Genomic DNA, 18,092 nt, shown 5'->3' on the forward strand with positions numbered 1-18,092 from the left:
TATTTTCATATAAATCACGATAAGTGCCAAAATTTCAACCTTCGGTCAGCTTTGACTCGACTGAAATGGTCAAAAAACGCAATTGTAAGCTGAACTCTTACATTCTAGTAATATTCAATCATTTACCTTCAATTTGCAACAAATTGGAAGTCTCTAGCACAATATTTCGATTTATGGTGAATTTTTGAAAAAACTTTTTCCTTACGTCCGCGTAATGCGTGTAACTCGAAAATCTCAGAAATTCTTTCGTCACTTTGTCGTAATGTTTGCACCATTTTATATTAGCCATTACATAAAGTTTTATATGTGAAAACGTGCGCAATTTCATGTAGAATACAACAAAAAATAACTCATGGTTGTAGCTTTTATCAGTTTTGAAATATTTTCATATAAATCACGATGTGCTAAAATTTCAACCTTCGGTCAACTTTGACTCGACCGAAATGGTAGAAAAACGCAATTGTAAGCTTAAACTCTTACATTCTAGTAACATTCAATCATTTACCTTCATTTTGCAACAAATTGGAAATCTCTAGCACAATATTTCGATTTATGGTGAAATTTTGAAAAAAAACTTTTTCCTTACCTCCGCGCGCGGTAACTCTGCTGAAAATCTCAGAATTTCTTTAGTCACCTTGTCGTAATTTTTGCACCGTTTTCTATTAGGCATTACATAAAGTGTTATACATGAAAATGTGCGCAATTTCATGTAGAATACAACACAAAATAACTCATGGTTGTAGCATTTATCAGTTTTGAAATATTTTCATATAAATCACGATAAATAGAAAAAATTCTACTTTCGGTCAACTTTAACTCGACCGAAATGGTTGAAAACTGGAATTGTAAGGTAAAACACTTACAGTCTAGTAATATTCAATCAATTACCTTCATTTTGCAACAAATTGGAAGTCTCTAGCACAATATTTTGATTTATGGTGAATTTTAAAAAAAAAATTTTTACGTCCACGCGTTACGAATTCATGCATCGTTTTGTGATAATATTTTCTCTGTGTTGCTTTGATCGTTTTACAATTTGTTATATACCAAAATCATCGCAATTTAGTGTACAATACAAAGAAAAAAAAATAACTCATTAGCTTTAACCGTTTTGCTCACAGCGCGATTTGTATACAATTATATGTGAAATTTTTTTTCGCACTGTCATATATTTCAATATTTATATGTGATAATGGTATTTTTTTTCATTTCTGATGGTTACATACTAAACTTCAGGCAATGAAAAATAAAGGAGCCAAAAATGAACTCTTAATCTTAAAAACTAAGCGTGCTGTGATTTTTTGAGAAAAACTTTTTTTCCGCTTCGGCGCTAACTCCCAAACGGCGCCGGCATAAGGCAGACACTTTTGTAAATAGAGGCTCGCCGTTTAAGGGTTAATAAATTTGATAATTACATGGTGTAGATTGTTGCTTGATGGGAATTGCATTTAATTCTGCATGCTGTTGAAGGCTGTGATGCATTTCAAGGACTTCATTAGAATTCTTGTGAACAACAGCTTAAGCAGCAGAGCTTACCAGACTGTAAAGCCAAGTACTGGGGTGCTTTTGGACGTTCAAGTGCTCAAGATAATGAAAGAGGGAATTGGAGTGTTGGACAGCAGGGTTAAGAGATCCAGATAAGATGAAGCACAGTACAAGGGTCTGAAGGAGGAACTGGGAGAAAACCCCTTAGTTGCATTAAGTAAGAGAGGTTGGACAGAATGATTGAAGAAAGGCAGCAGGAATGGAGATACAGTAAAGTAAAAGGTTTTAAGTGGGTGCAGCTGGGCATCGAAGGGACACTGTAAGGTTGCACTGATGGCATTCCCACCCCCTACTGGGAGATTTGTTGTACTTATTTCTGTCATGGCTATTTAATTTTTCTTTATTGCTTGATGTGGTTAAGGTTAAAATACTTTGCTTTTTGATCTTGGATGTAAGATTAAAGTTATCACTGTTCATTTGAGGTTGTAGTTTTTTTCTCTCGCAGCATTCTCCTAGATATCATTGCTCTCATGTATGGTTTTTTTCTATTCTTTAAGAACACATTTGGATAAATGCATAAAATTTGGACAGTATGCCCCAACACTGGGACCAGGGAGGCCATTCAACATCTATTGATACATTTGGTTTGTCAGTCAAGTATAGTATTTTTTTTTTTTTTTAGGTAGGCACTATGAAGTGACCTTTTCTTCCATTTTTCCAGTTGGTATATTTCACAGAATATGGGTATTAAGGACTTCTGGATAATTTGAAATGATTTTTGCTCCTAAATTTGTTTTTGGTACTAGTTTTCCAAGACTCATTAGTTGATTGCACCGTTTAATTATTATTCCTTTGCTGCTACCTTCAGTGTTTAGGGTAGCAGCATTATCTCTCAGAATCCTAGGATGGGTCATTGAAACCTCTAGTTTTGCTTATCTTATGATACTGTATAATCATTCTGTCTCTTATCGTTAGTTATTATATACAGTATATTTAGAATAGACACTCAATCTAGCATGATGGCCTTGACAGCTGAAAGAAAATGGTAAACTAGTCCCCTTTGCAGCACGATTCGTAGATCTGCCTTTTGTAAATTTAGGGTCACTATTTTTTTGCGAGAGTCCTGATTCACCAATCTGCATTGAAGACAATTAGGTACATGAAATACAAATTTTTTATCTAGAATTTCAACAATAATTTGTTGGAGTTGTAAATTCAAGTCGTAAATTCAAGTCTTGTGTTATGATTTCCTAGAAGATTCTAATTCTAATATGGTCTTTCTATCTATGAGTTGTAAATTCAAGTCTTGTGTTATTATTTCCTAGAAGATTCTAATTCTAATATGGTCTTTCTATCTATGAGTTATTTCCATTATTAGGTAAAACAATATTTCAGTTCCCCACACTATTGTAGTTGGTCACTGATGTGTATTCATGCAGTCATCAGACAGCTTTCTACCTCCAATTTTAGTAGTTTGTTGAACAAGCCATTTTTTCTTTATTTTACCTGTTGGATAACAGTTCAGATAAGTACTTTTGTCCATAAAAATTTAAAAAACTATGTATTAATAAATACTACTAAGGTAAATTGAAAGAAATAATATAATTAAAAATTTACTTAAAATAAAGAATGCTTTAAAGGAATCAGGAACATCTAGCATACTAATGTTTTAATAACAAAGAATCTTTCTACTAACTGAACTACTTTTAGTACCCTAACAGACCACAGCTTTCAAGTACATCTAATCAGAATCTAATTCTTTTGAGTAAACAGAAAAATATTGAGAAAAGTACAGGAAAAATTTTTAAGGCAGAAAAAAATATACAAATTGCCAGCATATATAGATATCTAATCCTAAGTAATGCGGAAGAGCATTTCATCCGTCAACATGACCTGGTTGGCATCAGTCATGCGCTGTATAGCAGCTTCTATTTCATCTTCACTGAAAGAACCTTCTGTCTCACCTCTCATGTACTCACGGACACGGCCCATGGGAAGGGTTTCAGTTGCATCCTGAAATAAAAATATGATGACTAAGTACAATATATACAGGGGAAAAAATCCTAATAAATCTATCAACCAAACATTTCAAGTTTACTATTACTATTGTAGATTTAAGTATCATACAGGAAGACTATATATAAAATATAAATTTTGCTTGCTCCTATGGAAATAACAAACCAGAGCCTTTTACACAGGAGTATCCTTCAGCACAAGTTAGAATCAGTCACTGAAAACTTGGTGACAAGGAAGATGAATGGATAAGAGGGAGTATCCTTTACATGCTAACCTTTATGCTCACTTTTCTTTCGGCTGCTTTAGAGTACAAATGTGCTGCACTCAAACTGTTCCTACTTGGTTGAGAACTTTTTGAGTAAATGCTCATTGATTGAATAACTGCTCTTCCTTTTGTTGTTACCCTGTTATTTGTTTTATCATCACATGGAGAAAAATCATAAGCAATGTAATTGTGGGTGGTTTATGTTGCCTATAACAAGTAACTCCTGGTACTTTTTGTGCTGCCTGTAGAGGGAAAGTCTTGTACTAGGAATGTGTTGTGTTTGAGAGTTTAACCCGGTGGATTAGGTTCATCAAGGAGGGAACATGCCCTGTGATGCCCTTGAATCCTTAGAGTTCCTTTCTCCCTCCTTGTCCTATTCTATCCCTGTTAAACCAGATCATGACGACAAAGCAGCTTCTGGGGGGAAATTTTTATTTCAGCAGTTGTCATGCCCTCTTGCTCATATGATACTGTCATTCCAGGTACACATCCATCATCATTGCAGTACCTGTGGAAGATCTGGTCTACCTTCAATATTCCAGGTAGCCGTTCTTTTGCACCCTTCCTCAACCTGGTTGCGAAGCATAAAGACTCAACACGAGAGCTTTCATCTCAAATGATTAACTGTGTCCAGCTTCATCAGCTACTGCCAAGGAGGGGGACCTTCAAGTTGCAGTGCCACTTCATGAACATCTCCTCTAGTAGATGTGCCTTTGGTTCCAGCCTCAACCAGCCCTTCAGTGGGTAAAACAGACCAGAGAGAGGAAAAGGAAGAAGCATCCTTGGCACTCTTCATCATTGTAGGATTTATCTTCCTCCTCCTCATCCCAGGCCTCTCTTCCACTGTGAAGGTGGAAGAATGGGAAACCTAAAGCACTACATAAAAAGTCTGGAGGAGCTTCCTGTGCACTCTCCCTTCTTTGAGGAGGGAGGTGCAAGATCATCAGGTGGTGATCATCTTAGCTCTGGCTAAGCTGGCACTATGGCATCAACTTTCTTAATCTCAAGGTCTGCTCCTGCCTCATCCTACCATGAGCTCTCAGACTTACACCAGGGTGTCCAAGCAACTCTGTTGCTCTGTTCAACCTTACAGTGCTATCGCGCTTTTTCACACTTCACTTTTCCGCGCTTCATTTTGTCACAAAATTTTGTATAACACATTTTCACCAATTCGCAAATGTTTTTCTACGGACCATATCTAAAATTATCACTAATTTACGTTTTCACAGAGCAACACTATTTGTTCACTAATTACTGTATATTTTCATATTGTGTTTGTAATGACTAAATACAGATTTTTATGATAAAAATTATTTACAGTGTACTTATACTATACTATTGTAGCTGTTAAGCTTATTCTGGGGTTGGGCCCAGCAGAATGAGCATAACAGGTTTACTTTTCTCTCTCTCTCTCTCTCTCTCTCTAAAGGAATGTAAGATATAATTGAAATGACATTACTATAAAATGGTTTTGGATGATAGTGCACACTGTACAATGTCTAAAATATTTGCCAATTATTTTCATTTTATTTTCCAGTCTGCTTTTATTGACTGGAAAAAAATTTAAATAATTAGTGAATATTTCAGATATTGTACAGTATGCGCTATCATCCAAAAACACTTTACGTTAATATCATTTCAAATACACCTTACATTACCCTTAAAGAGAGAGAGAGAAAGTAAACCCGTTAGGCTCATTCTGGGGCCCACCCCGGAATGAGTTTAAAGTGATATTTTAATTGTTTTTACCAATGTGAAAGGAAACGGAATGACTTCAATACTATGAGAGAAAACAGCTATGCTTATGTTTACAGGGGTAACTTGATTAGTTATCAAACATTCTGTAAGACAGATTTATTTATTTTGTATTAAGCATTTTATAGGTATTTTGCTGTGGTTATATTTTAATATTAATATTTTAAAATTTGTAAATCATTGTTAAAACATTTTAGGGGCATACATACTTAGGAGTAACAGTTGTAAAAGGGTAGTCTAATCTAAGATGACTTAGGGTGTTTTGTGTTGATGGCCTGGGGTGTATTTTTGTTTAAACTGATATTAAATTTAGTATGATAATTTAAAGTATGTTTTTGTTTGAACTATTAAATTAGGCAGTGAATTTAAGGGGTATAGGGTATTTGGCAGTTATAACCATTTTTAGAGGGGATTCTTCATTTCTATGGTGGGTTCTGGAACCTGTCCCCACAAAAATTGAGGAGCACTGTAGTTGGATGATAGGGAAGGGGAGTTGCAAGAGAACCTGCTCACTCATTTTGGGTGTGATCTCAGGATCAAATTCATCTGGTGACGGGGGAGTTTTGCCTTCATAATGCCATAGGATGGAACCTGCAGATTAAGTATCAAAGTCAGAATTCTGTTCTGAAAGGAATTCTATCAAGTCCTGCATCTTTTCTCTGGCGAAAGGCTCATCTGGTTTGGTACAGATTTGGAAATGGCCAAAGAAGAGATCTGGCATGGCTCCTGTCATAAGACTATGCAATGCAAATCCCAAGGAATCTGAAAGGACCAGATGACCCCATTCCCCCAGAATCTATGCAGGCTGAGTTGGGGCAGCACTAAAGTAAGATTATTTTGCTCCTCCATAAGCAAAATAACCTTGGGTAGGCAACCTTAGTTTTGCATTTGCTATCTTGTCTGCTGAACTGAACTTCAGAAATGCCCCTGAGGTGCAGCCTTTAGTCAACTTGCCATGGTCTCAGAGAGCTTGTAACATCTTGGAGGAGGTGAATGTCTTAAATCTGCAGTCAGGGAGTTCCCCTACTTCTAACATAAGGAGCAAATGCCTTTCCCACCACTTACATATCAAAGGAGGTGCTATGTGCTGGACGATGTAGAATCTACACCTTTGGTGTTGGACTTGTCGGTCTATCAGCTGACACTCCTGCTCAGGAGAGACTGTTTGGTATTCTTCACTGCTGAGGTTAATGATTTGGAGACAATCTCCCTGGCATCTCTTCACACTGTCTTGTGTTGAGGTGTTATTCAGGAGGCTGCTGGTGTCAGGAGCTAGGGCCCTTACCTTCTTGGCTCACCAGTGTGTGAATTTTGTCCTTTGAAGTTGAGACATGGGACATAGTTGCCTCGCCTCTGTAGGCAAGTGTTGCCTGAGAGTAGCCTCTCACTACCAAATAGTTCAATATTAGGCTCATTGCTACTCTTCCCTAAGAGTAGTGTAGAGTAAGCAGTTGAGCACAGAACCTACACTGCCTTCAAACCTTCAGGTTGAAAAGCCCTCCATGTCTGGGATTACAAAGAAACCAGCTCTTCCGAAACCCAGACAGATAGTCCAGCTTCCTTTAGGAAAGAACAGGGAGACTTCCCTGCCCCTTTGTCCTCCCCCCTTTGGCGGGGCAGTGCCAAGAAGGGAGGGGGGTCACTGAAGATGGGGAGTCCTTCCTCTCCTGCTGCAAGTAGGGGTTGCCTGTCTCACCACTGGGCCATGTGGCAGGAACAGGGAACAGAGCCTTGGGTTGTAGTGGTCCTTTGGGATGGTTACAGGCTTCTGTTCAAAGGCATTCAACCTCTCCTCTTGGATAGACTGAAGACATTCCAATTCTACCCCCAGATTCTCTGGTCATGTAGGGAGAGGTGGTAGTGATGATGAAGAAAGGCACCATAGACACTGTGGAATGTCTCAAAGGTTTTATGGTTGTATTTTCCGTATGGAGAAGGTGACTGGAGGTTGGGGACTGTGGTCAACCTCTCTTTCCTGAATGAGTCTGTGTTACAGACTCTGCTCAAGATAGAGACAGCATGGACCATGCTGGAATTCATCAGAGCTCTCTAACTACCTACACTTTGCCTGCAGTGGAACCATCTACCAGTTCATGGTTTTATGCTTCAGACTGGTGACAGCTCATAGATTCAGCAGGCTCAGGGATATAAGTGGCTCAGTTCCTGTGCCAGCAGGAACAACCAGCTCTTCCTTAGCAGGTTGTCCTAGGTCATCTGCCATCTCTAGAGAAGCTTGTGCCTTATGGGCCAAGCATCAGTGGCAAACTGCAGCAGTCCTGGAGTGCCTTTCAGGATCCTCCTCCCAACTTATTCCTCTGAATTGGGATGTAAAGGACTCACCTGGTGGAGAGGCAACAAAAACTTCTTAAAGGTTCCCTTGAGCTTCCCACCTCTGGAAATGCTTTTGTTTCCAGACATACTGAGGAGAGGGTGGGGCACACACCTGATATGAGGATTTGTTTCAGGTGTGTGGCCATAGGATTTACCTTGTATGCACATCAACATTCTGGTGTTGATGAGCAACATCACAACCATGGCAGCCTACATTAACAAATGGGGGGGAGGGGTTGTCTTTGAACTCTGTCAGTTGGCACTGCAGATGCAAAGGTGGGCAGTTTGCCAAGCTGCTACGTTTACTGCAAGGTACAATTTGGGCAAGCAGAATGTTACTGCTGATTATCTCAGTTATCAGAGTTAGGCTGTGGGGAAGGAGTGCTCTCTTCATCCTAGAGTGACTTGAGATGTTAACTGCAGTTTTTTGTTCTCCGGTTCTGGATCCATAGGCAGTGATGGAAGATCCTTTTCAACACTCCTGTAACAACCTGGACATGTATTCATTCCCACTGATCAAACTTCTTAACAGGGTGATAAACAATGCATTTATCACCTCAGGTCTTTGGACGACTCTAGCGGCTCCTCAGTCGCAAGCTGAATTGTATCTCAATCTGCTGTCTCTACTGGTCGAGGCACTGAAAAAACTACCCCATGGCCCTCCCGCCTGTCAGCCACACATTCACAGGTACCATCAGGTATTTTGCTCCCTGCACCCCTCACCACTTGTGAGAGGTTTTTCTTGCAGGGCTGCAAGGAAGTAGGAGTCCTTTTGCTGTTCCTCAGCATAAGTATACCAAGGAAAGTACTGTATCCCATTTGTCATTGCAGTTATAACCATTATCTCTAAAGAGGTACCTTTTTTTATATTTATTCAGTATATTGCAGGCTTCCCTGTTCAACCTTGGCTGAGACAAGCTCCTTTCAGCCTCTGCAGTAATGGGTGGGCTATTGCTCAGCCTTATCACAAGTTTTCAAGCTGAAGGGGCTACAACAGTCCACTTTGGTGGAGTTGTCTTGTCTTGCTAGTGAGAAGTTTCAAAGTCCTGCTATTCTCAAGAATGCTAACACTCCCAAATGGTACTTTTCTCTGCTTCTATGGAGCCTTACCAGAGTGCCTTTTGAAAAGAACACACTCCCAGAGACTGGAGTGCAGAAGGCTTTTCATTAACACGGGTAAATGTATGGAGGATGTGTCTACAGGCATCCCTTCTTTCTGGCTGTGTAAAGTAATCAAATGGGCTTATACCTCCTCTAAGGAGGAGGGCAACCTCCCTGCTTGAAAGCTTTTGAAGACGGGTGTCTATTCATCAGTAGATCGCAGGCTTCCCTGTTCATCTTTGCTGAGAAGCTCCTTTCAGTCTCTGCAGTAAAGTGCTATTGGTCAGCCTTATCACAGCCTTTCAAGCAGAAGGGGCTACGCCAATCCACTTTGGTGGTGTTGCCTATGCTAGTGTGAGAAGTTTTGAATAATCTGGTCTCTTTAGAAACTCTAGCACCCCTGAGAGGCACTTGTCCCTATTTCTTCAGAGTACCCTTCAAGCCTGTCTCAAGCTAAAGGCAGAAACCTGTATATCTCTTAGCTTTGGCCATGGCAAAAAGGGTGGGGAAGTTACATGGCCTGTCTTATCTTGTTCTGCAATCCAAACGGTGGGGATCTCTCTTGTTCTCTTTCATTCTTGAATTCCTGGCAACAACTCTAGATATGTCTGTTTTAGACAAGAGGTTCTAGCTTCTCCATTCCTTCCCTCTGAGACTTCGTTAACGGTGATCTGAATTAGATGCTGCTTTGCCCAGTACATGCTGTTAAGTACTATTTGAAAAGAATGTGGAAAAAGCTCAGGATCTATCTTTCAGACAAGAGGTTCTACAATTTCTCAATTCCTTTCCTCTGAGACTTTGTTGGTTGTGCTCTAGATGAGATGCTGCCTTGCTCAGTACATAAAGTAAAGTTCTGTTAAAAAAGAATCCACTTCCAGAAGCTAGAGTGTAGACCACTTTTCATTAGTACAAGTAAGCATAAGGAGGATACCTAGAAACATCCTTCTTTCTGGCTTCTTTGTGAAGTATCCTGGTGGGCCCATACCTCCTCTAAGGAGGAGGTTGACCTCCCTTCCTGCTTGAGAACTTACGAAGTCCGGCATGGGTTTGCCCCACACTTTTCAAGAGAACATTCAAGTTTCTCAGGTAATGCGGTCAGGGTATCTAGCTTTGTCAGACTACCTTTACCTTCTTCTACCTAAAGGATGTCACCCACAAGTCCTTAGACACCACCTTAGGACCTGTGATTCCTGCCCAACAAGTTGTGATGGCAACTGAGTTCTGTTTTGGACAAGAACATTATCTCATCCAAGTACTAAGAACCTAGTGTGAGCCTAGAGGTGTGACTGTGAAATGAAAAGGTTCCCTTCCATCATTTCCCATCTTTAAGCAATATCTAGCCCAAGTACATGCTATAGTTGGACAACATACAGCCGAGTACCCTTGGGCATCTTGTCCTAGTCCTTGTGACTAGGAGGCATGACCCATGTCCAATCTTTTAGAAAAGGGTGATGGGGGATACGGTAAAGTTTGGTTCCGAGTCCCTCACTTGGTAATGGGCAGAACTAAACTGCCTTCTAACATGAAGTCTCTTACAGGAGATTGCATGGTTCATTCTCCTAAAATTTGTCCTTACAGTAGTACCTTCTTGTACTGCATGGTGCTCAGGCTCGGGTCTTACTTCTCTGCCAAGCCATTTCACTACTGGTAGGAGGTTACATGAATCATGACATCCCCTGATTGGGAGCATGGCAATTCTGTGACAGTTCTCAATTCCAGTCAGTTGTGGAGACTGACTTACAAAGCAACAGTTTGTATTTCCATACAAAGAAATAATAAATTTTAAAAGTAATTTGTATTTTTCATATGTATATAAACCAAAGCCTTTTATATACTTTAATCCACCTGAACTGGCCCATTTAGTCTCATAGACCAAAGGAAAAGCAATTTTGGTAATTGGCAAGTGAGGGATCCTCCCAACTCACCCCCATCTCCATCAATTAACTACCTTGCCACCATGTTTTCAACTGCAGATTCCAGCTCATGCTAAAGGATACTCCAATATGAAAGGCTCTGGTTTGTATACCTAGGAAAAATACAAATTACCTTCAAATTTGTTACTTCATGATTCATTAAAATTTACCAAGTCTTAGCCTGAAATTCAAAACAGATCTGTTATGTAATTCTTAGTGTTTGAAATGACAGATTTGTAATAATTACCAAGGCAAATAATCTGCTCAACGAAGTTCGGAACCCTGAAAGTCTGTCTTCAGCTATTTCCTTAAGGATGGGAGTTGAGGTAGCATCATCTGTTGATCTAGCCTGCCGGACTACAGTGCTCCTAACAGATGCTGGTGTTGGTGATGTTGGGCCCTCTTCATCAGCACTCTCAATGTCATATGGATCGTACCCTATGAAAAAAATTAAATCATTCAAGAGGAAATACTACTTAAAATGAATAGGGACAAGATTCCACAACAATTTATAAGCAAATTAACATTTTTATTAATAAGCAGTTTAACCAGACCTTGACCTATACTTAGCTCTTACAAGCTGGCTTGAAGGATTTCTTTTACTGATATGAAAGTTTAGGATTTATTTATTACATTAAAGCTCCTTAAAAATTTTATTCTTGGCTTCATTTAAAATGGAGACTGACTAAATTTCTTTGACTTTCCAAAAAATTACATTTGTTGTTGATTACACTATCAACATTCAAATAAAAAATGTTCCACTGTTGAGGGTTATTTTATATTTTATACTAGATTGGCTCAAGGGATTCATCACATATCCATTGGCAAAACAAGTGACCAATTCTAAAAGAAGTCAAAATCATTATTGTCCCTTTTGATATGATGAATTTGATTTCCCCAAACTGGGCTTTATCTGGTGTAAATTATTACAAACATATACTCTTCCATTTATTGATTACAATGGGTTTTACAGATGTTACATACCGTATTTGACGGCGTATAAGACGCACTTTTTTAATAAAAAAATGGCCTAAAAAATCCCCCTGCGTCCTATATACATAATGTAGGCTCAAAATTTAAGAATTTTGGCCGAAATTATACATGAAATGTCACGTAGATGTTGTAGCCTAGCCTAACATTCTGTGTTATCCTAATAACCTATTAAAAACCAAAGTTTATTATAATTATTTATCATTATCACACTTACCATCACCGCAATTACGACTGCTAGTATTATAATCAATATCTACGTTGTTATTATCGATATTTTCATTAAAATGTGTTAATATCATTATCGTCGTCTACAGCGTATCGCCGCATTCCACATTTACAGACTTACAGTACGTGTGCTGCCACCTATTGGTGATTATCTCGAGAGCTTTACGGATAACAAGGCTGAAACGTAGTAAATTCCAGAGTTTGATTGCATACTTTTATAATATATAATGGATATTATATAACATATATTACCGTAGGTAACATCTTTATTAATGTTTTTGTTGATTCTGCCAGTAAGAAACAATGTTTACAAATGAATGTGTTGCAATCTATTGGTAAACCTATGAGGTAGCTTTCAGCAGCAGACGAAACATTTGATCGTAGTAAATGGCTGATTGTATAATACATATTTTGATAAATATAAATATGGTAGATAACTTCTTTATTAATGTTTTTGTTGATTCTGTTGGTAAGAAACAATATGCATATGATAACCTAATACTACAGTTTTTTACCAAAATCATATGAGCATAGGCTAGGAAACCTTATTTTTTTTTCCCTCAATGTCCTGCTGAAATTGGGGTGCGTCCTATGCAGACATGCGTCTTATAAGCCATCAAATACGGTAATAGGAATAGATGGGTGATATCTTGTCATACTAGTTTCAGTTTTGGCTGATTTATTGGCTTCATTTCCTTTAATGCCTACACGGCAGGAATCTAATGAATTTTTACATTTTTACAATCACCATATAAATTGTGATGGGAAAATTAAATATTTTCTGGGGTTATTTTGGATTATAATTTTAGAGGGCTTCTACAGCACTTCGAGTCACTGAAAAGTACAAACTTCAGAGATGGCATATCGTCAATAATTTTAATGGGTGACCCTACTGCAAATAATTCTGCTGTTAGGCATGGAAAATTGAGATGTTTTGTTGGGTGACATGGCTGCAAATCCCACACCTAAGACTGGACTCATCAGCACACATTGCAGTTTGACATTTTTATGCTGTGTGTGTTCTATTGCATGTTGCGTATGCATAATCCAAGGAGATAAGTTCTACTAGACAAAATTTTACATTCATATATGACTCAAATGGTCTGCTGGCTCTAACTGGGAAAGATGTTGAGTACTTCTAACTGGGAAAGATGTTGAGTTTATTTGTAAATATGTCTATTAGATCAAAAGGTTTTTGTTGGTGAATCACTAGTAATAAATACTACACTATGTATTACTTCACAATAAAGTTTTTTAGATGGGGTTAGAATTTACAACTCAGATGAATTTGGGGAAGATCTAAAAGCTCTAGTGCATTTTCTGAGTCGTCTCTCATTATCAACTGCATCCAGACTTTTCAAAGTTGCATCCAATGTCTGACATCCATAATCTAAAATAGATTATGGATGTCAAATTGAATTGCTAATTTGCACAGAAATGTCAAGATTGGTCTGTCAACTCACCAATTTGTAAGAGATGAATTTTGTTTTTAATCAAATTAATGCATTTTAGTTTTTGGCTTCTATATAGGTTTTCCAGTTCAATCTTTGCTATTTGACTTATGAGTAAGTGATAATCAATAATCTTTTAGGTCCATCTTTTCATGCTGTGGTCTTTTCTATGGAGAATTTGAAAACTTCTGATAAGGCCCAGGCGTCGACATTATAACATTATAGATGATACATTTGGCAAGTCTGTTTAACACTGTGTAGTATACAGCAAAATCATCCATATATTTTTTATTCCAAATGGTAGTTGACTACTATGTTGTTACTGTTAGTATAAAAAGGGTGCTACTAGGAACAACTTGTAAAACTCCAATTTCAAGTTGGACTCTGAATGTTATCAATTTGCACCTGAAAGGTATGGTCAGCCAGAATAAATTCATTTGCAAGTGACCACATGGGGTACATTACTTTTTCATAATGGTTTTAAGACTGATTATCTCCATGTGGTACCAAAAGGTTTTCGTTCAACAAAGAAAACAGCTATTATAATTTGTTTGCATTAAAATCATCTGTGGATGTGATCTTATCCAAACTAGGTAGGCATCAATATCTCAACTTTATATATGTCCCATATGATTCGTACATTTACCATTTTCTCTAACAATTTGCTTTGGCAACTTGTTGGGAAAACTGTTCTGTAACTATTTACATTACTTGGGTTTTTTCCTGGGTAAAAAGTAGGAATAATTACATTGTGCCATTCGCCTGGAAAAAAATTTCTGATCCACAAATTATTATAAAATTGTAAAATGATTGATATAGTTAAGTACTAGATATTTAATAATATACAAACAAATTTTCTCTCCATGGAGCAAATTTGTTACAATTTGAAAAGGCACAAACTAATACTTCCAAACTAAAATTTCTTTTGTAATATATACCTTCTGTCATTTCAAAATTCAGTGGGTTTGATTCAGTTAAGACTTCTTGTTGCCACTTGTATTGGCAAATTTTCCCCTAATATCTTTCTTTTTCCTTGGGGATCCAGACTCGTTTCCAATTTTTGATATAGCATGTATTAGTGGTCTGACAAATGTCTCATTTATTTTGCTAAATTTTTGTCATACTTTTCATGAACAATGCTGGAGATTTCTGATAAACATTGTCTCCACAATATTCTACCCCAGGTCGTTATTTAACAACAGGAACCTCTTGGAGAGCAGTGTTTTTAGTTTTCTGTAAAAGAAAACTATTGTGACAGCTTTGTCTGTCCGTCCGCACTTTTTCTGTCCGCCCTTAGATCTTAAAAACTACTGAGGCTAGAGGGCTGCAAATTGGTACATTGATCATCCACCCTCCGATCATCAAACATACCAAATTGCAGCCCTTTATCCTCAGTAGTTTCTATTTTATTTAAGGTTAAATTTAGCCATAGTAGTACTTCTGGCACCACTATAGGTACCAACAGCACAGGGCACCACTGGACCATGGCTGAGTTTCATGGGCTGTGGCTGAAATTTTCATACAGCATTATACTCTGTACAGAAAACTTGATTGCGTGTGACACACTATAGAAAGCACAATTCTTTGCTCTCTGCACCCAGCTACAGTAAGTCTACAAATGCGATTCAGAGGTACCATTAAAATGTTATTATTAAAATAGTAAGAACTGTACTACTAACGCTGCACTACATATTAGTAACCCTTTCAGGACATACTTATGAAAAACACATGATTATTAGTACTTCTAAAGAGCAATCATTTTGAAACGAATATAACCAGGAGAGAACACATGGTTTCTCACTAAATTTATCATCTGTTTTCCTGGTCATTTTGCCATTTTTTCAAACAGAAAATTGTATTTCAAGACTCATGCCTTGACTTTCTTCAGCTGCAGTATTTGCATATTCATTACCTGTAACAAGTGAAGTTTTCTGTAAAACTTTTTTGATGAATTCCATCTCTTATTTTCAGGGATGTCACTAATGTACTATATTAATATGTACTGTAATACTGTTGAACTAGGAAAGATGGTAAGAAGGATAAAAAAAATTAGTCCTGCAAGTTCTGAATGCGTTAATAGAAGAAAAATTTAAGGAAATTCTTTACCTTGCTGTCATTCATTCAGTCTTGACATGCAAATACATACTCTTTACTAACCTTCATCACCAGGCTTCTTTTTTGGTTTCTTTGACTTCTGGCTTCCATCTTGTTCTGTACGTTTTCTCTTCTTGTTACCCTCCTCATTTCCTTCTTCTTCACCCTCTGTTTCTGTGGCACTTTCATCGTCATCCCTACGTCTTTTCTTCTTTTCCATAACCTGAGCAAATACTTCGTACATCAATAATTGTTCATATGCAACACAAACCTGGGTTTCAACATAAGGATAGAGGTAGGGCCAGAGGTGGTAGGCGATAAGAGTAGGCACCCCTCCCCACTCCTTGACACCAGTTGGGGGATGCCTGGTGAGCCATTGGCCTATCACTGGCCTCCAGACTAGAAAGACCTGATTGTAGAAACCTGGAGAAGGACACCTGACTTCCTCTATTGCTCCTTTCTCATCATCTTTCTCACTTCTTTCTGGAGCGCTAGATATTTCAGAGTCCTGGGCACACGTGAGCTGAAGGAGAGGTTGATTTGCAAGGGGAGGGGCTTTTAAGTTGAAGGGTAGTAGATAGCTTACCCGAAGGACGTCTACTACCCACGGCCCTGCTCCAAACTTTTGCCACATTGCCCAATGGCTTGCCAAGCATCCCCCCACTGGTGGCAAGGAGTGGGGAGGGGCACCCAGTCTATCAGCTACCACCTCAAGCCCTGCCTCTATCCTTATGTTAAGACTGCAGGTTTGTTAGCTTTGAAAAGTACAAACTAATTATAAATTTGTCATATTTAAAAAAAAAAAATCATGATGATTTAACAAAAATTAACATAAAACAAAATACTGAGAACTCATACAAGGAAAAAGTAATTTATGAAAATGCTGTCAGCCTCACTTTCAGTACTAATGCAACTGGCTTTGAAATGGCAAGGGTTGTATCTCATTTTAAAAAAATGTCATAAGCTACAACCTATCAGTGAATATGGCTGAGAGGGAAATTACCTGATTATCGGTCCCAGTTAATAAAATCAATGGTATTGAATCTGACTTTGGAAATGAATACACTCTGTATTTGTGTAGCTGAAAATGATGTGTGGCACTGATTTGGTTCCCCCAATAGGATATACAGGAACTTTCTCAACTTGTGCTTAACTGCGTGTATTTGGTTGGTTCATTATAGTCGAGATACAGTGAGGTAGACAATTCCATGTAAGCACTCGGAATGCAAATTTTGTACAAATAACAGTGGCTGGTTTTTGATACAGAGTGGATTAACACAGCACCTGACACTATTTCAAGGACTGTAGTGGAACTGGAGGACAAAGGATTCTGGTATCACTGGTGTTAACAGATTTGGGGATTTCATCTGTCTAATACAGCCTTTTTTTGTGAGATTGCATAGTATGCCCTACAGCTTACCTGTTTAGCCATAGCTCTGTTGGGTACAGGGATTTTACTAGTGAGCAATTGTCTATGACTGGTCTAAACAATAACATCCATAACATGAGCATGGTTTGTCTTGGAAAAATTTCTTAGTTTCCATGGAGACTGCTTATGACAGCTTGCTAAGATTCTTAAGTAGGTAATTTACTGTAATGGCACTTCTATAAGGGTCAACGTGATAAAAATGTCTTAATTTCTTACCAAATTGTGCATTCATGGAAGTTTCCATTAAAAGTGTGCTTTGTTCATTTGTGCCCAGGGATAGAACGTTCCATATACTTAACTTTTTTCCATCTAGTTCACTTAAAAACTGTAAAGTTTTTGTGTCTGATAAGCCTGAGACAAACAAATCTTTAGCAAGTAACACAATAAATTCCCTTTGCTTGTTTTTACCAAAACTGCTAATCATTATTCTCATAATAAAGAGAACAGAAGTTACAGTTTATTGCAGGATACCAGATGACTTGTGCTAGCTTAGATATTGCTCCATATGCTGAGAGAAAATTAGGTGGCCAAACTCATACACCTCTAACTGTCTGTTTTTGTTTGCCCGATGCATATTCTTATCAACTTTGTCAGAGGCCTTGCTGAAGTCAATATTTTAAAACAAAGCATAAATTTCACAACCTGATTCTGAAACTGACAGAGTCTAATAACTATCAAAGTTTATGGGCAGGAAAGAGTGACTCACTTAACTATTGTTTCAGGATGATTTGGCTGACTGCTGATTTGTAAGCTCTTTCTTAAGGGACAACAGGTTAAGCGTATTTAATGTTTTCCTGAACACAATGCTACCAAAACTCTTCAACTTAGTAGTTTACTTTTACACTATCATTAATTACCTTTTTGAAGTAAGCATATGAAACCATCTCAATGGCCGATTCAGCATCCTCCACAGTAACCTGTCGGGAAAGTCTGGCCTTGGCATGAGCTGTGGCCAAACGGATCAAGGTCTCTAAGGCACGAGCAGTAACTGGTTGGGTCTGGAATGAAATCATCAAAATATAATGTTCATGCTT

At 38.1% G+C, this 18,092-nt stretch overlaps 2 protein-coding genes across 7 annotated transcripts in view; one reads left to right on the top strand and one right to left on the bottom strand.

The window, feature by feature from the left end:
* Window positions 1-18,092, top strand: part of LOC136851618 (androgen-induced gene 1 protein-like) — a 188,065-nt gene that overhangs the window by 147,346 nt on the left and 22,627 nt on the right. Inside the window, exon 7 of one of the 5 annotated variants that reach the window (XM_067126002.1) lies at window positions 17,781-17,916. The exons of the other annotated variants lie outside the window; for them this stretch is intronic. The gene's annotated coding sequence lies outside the window, so the exon portion shown is untranslated. Of the gene's footprint in view, window positions 1-17,780; window positions 17,917-18,092 lie in introns of those variants that run through there. 5 annotated transcript variants of the gene reach the window in all.
* Window positions 3,086-18,092, bottom strand: part of Mcm3 (minichromosome maintenance 3) — a 411,323-nt gene continuing 396,316 nt past the window's right edge. For both annotated transcript variants that reach the window (XM_067125992.1, XM_067125991.1), the window contains 4 exons: window positions 17,916-18,056; window positions 15,693-15,852; window positions 11,114-11,304; window positions 3,086-3,498 (listed from right to left, as the gene is read on the bottom strand). In XM_067125992.1, coding sequence (XP_066982093.1) covers window positions 3,340-3,498; window positions 11,114-11,304; window positions 15,693-15,852; window positions 17,916-18,056 — 651 coding nt within the window. In that variant the 3' untranslated portion in view covers window positions 3,086-3,339. The remainder of the gene's footprint in view (window positions 3,499-11,113; window positions 11,305-15,692; window positions 15,853-17,915; window positions 18,057-18,092) is intronic.

The sequence above is a fragment of the Macrobrachium rosenbergii genome, chromosome 23 (genome assembly GCF_040412425.1).
Source record: "Macrobrachium rosenbergii isolate ZJJX-2024 chromosome 23, ASM4041242v1, whole genome shotgun sequence".
Taxonomy (NCBI): domain Eukaryota; kingdom Metazoa; phylum Arthropoda; class Malacostraca; order Decapoda; family Palaemonidae; genus Macrobrachium; species Macrobrachium rosenbergii.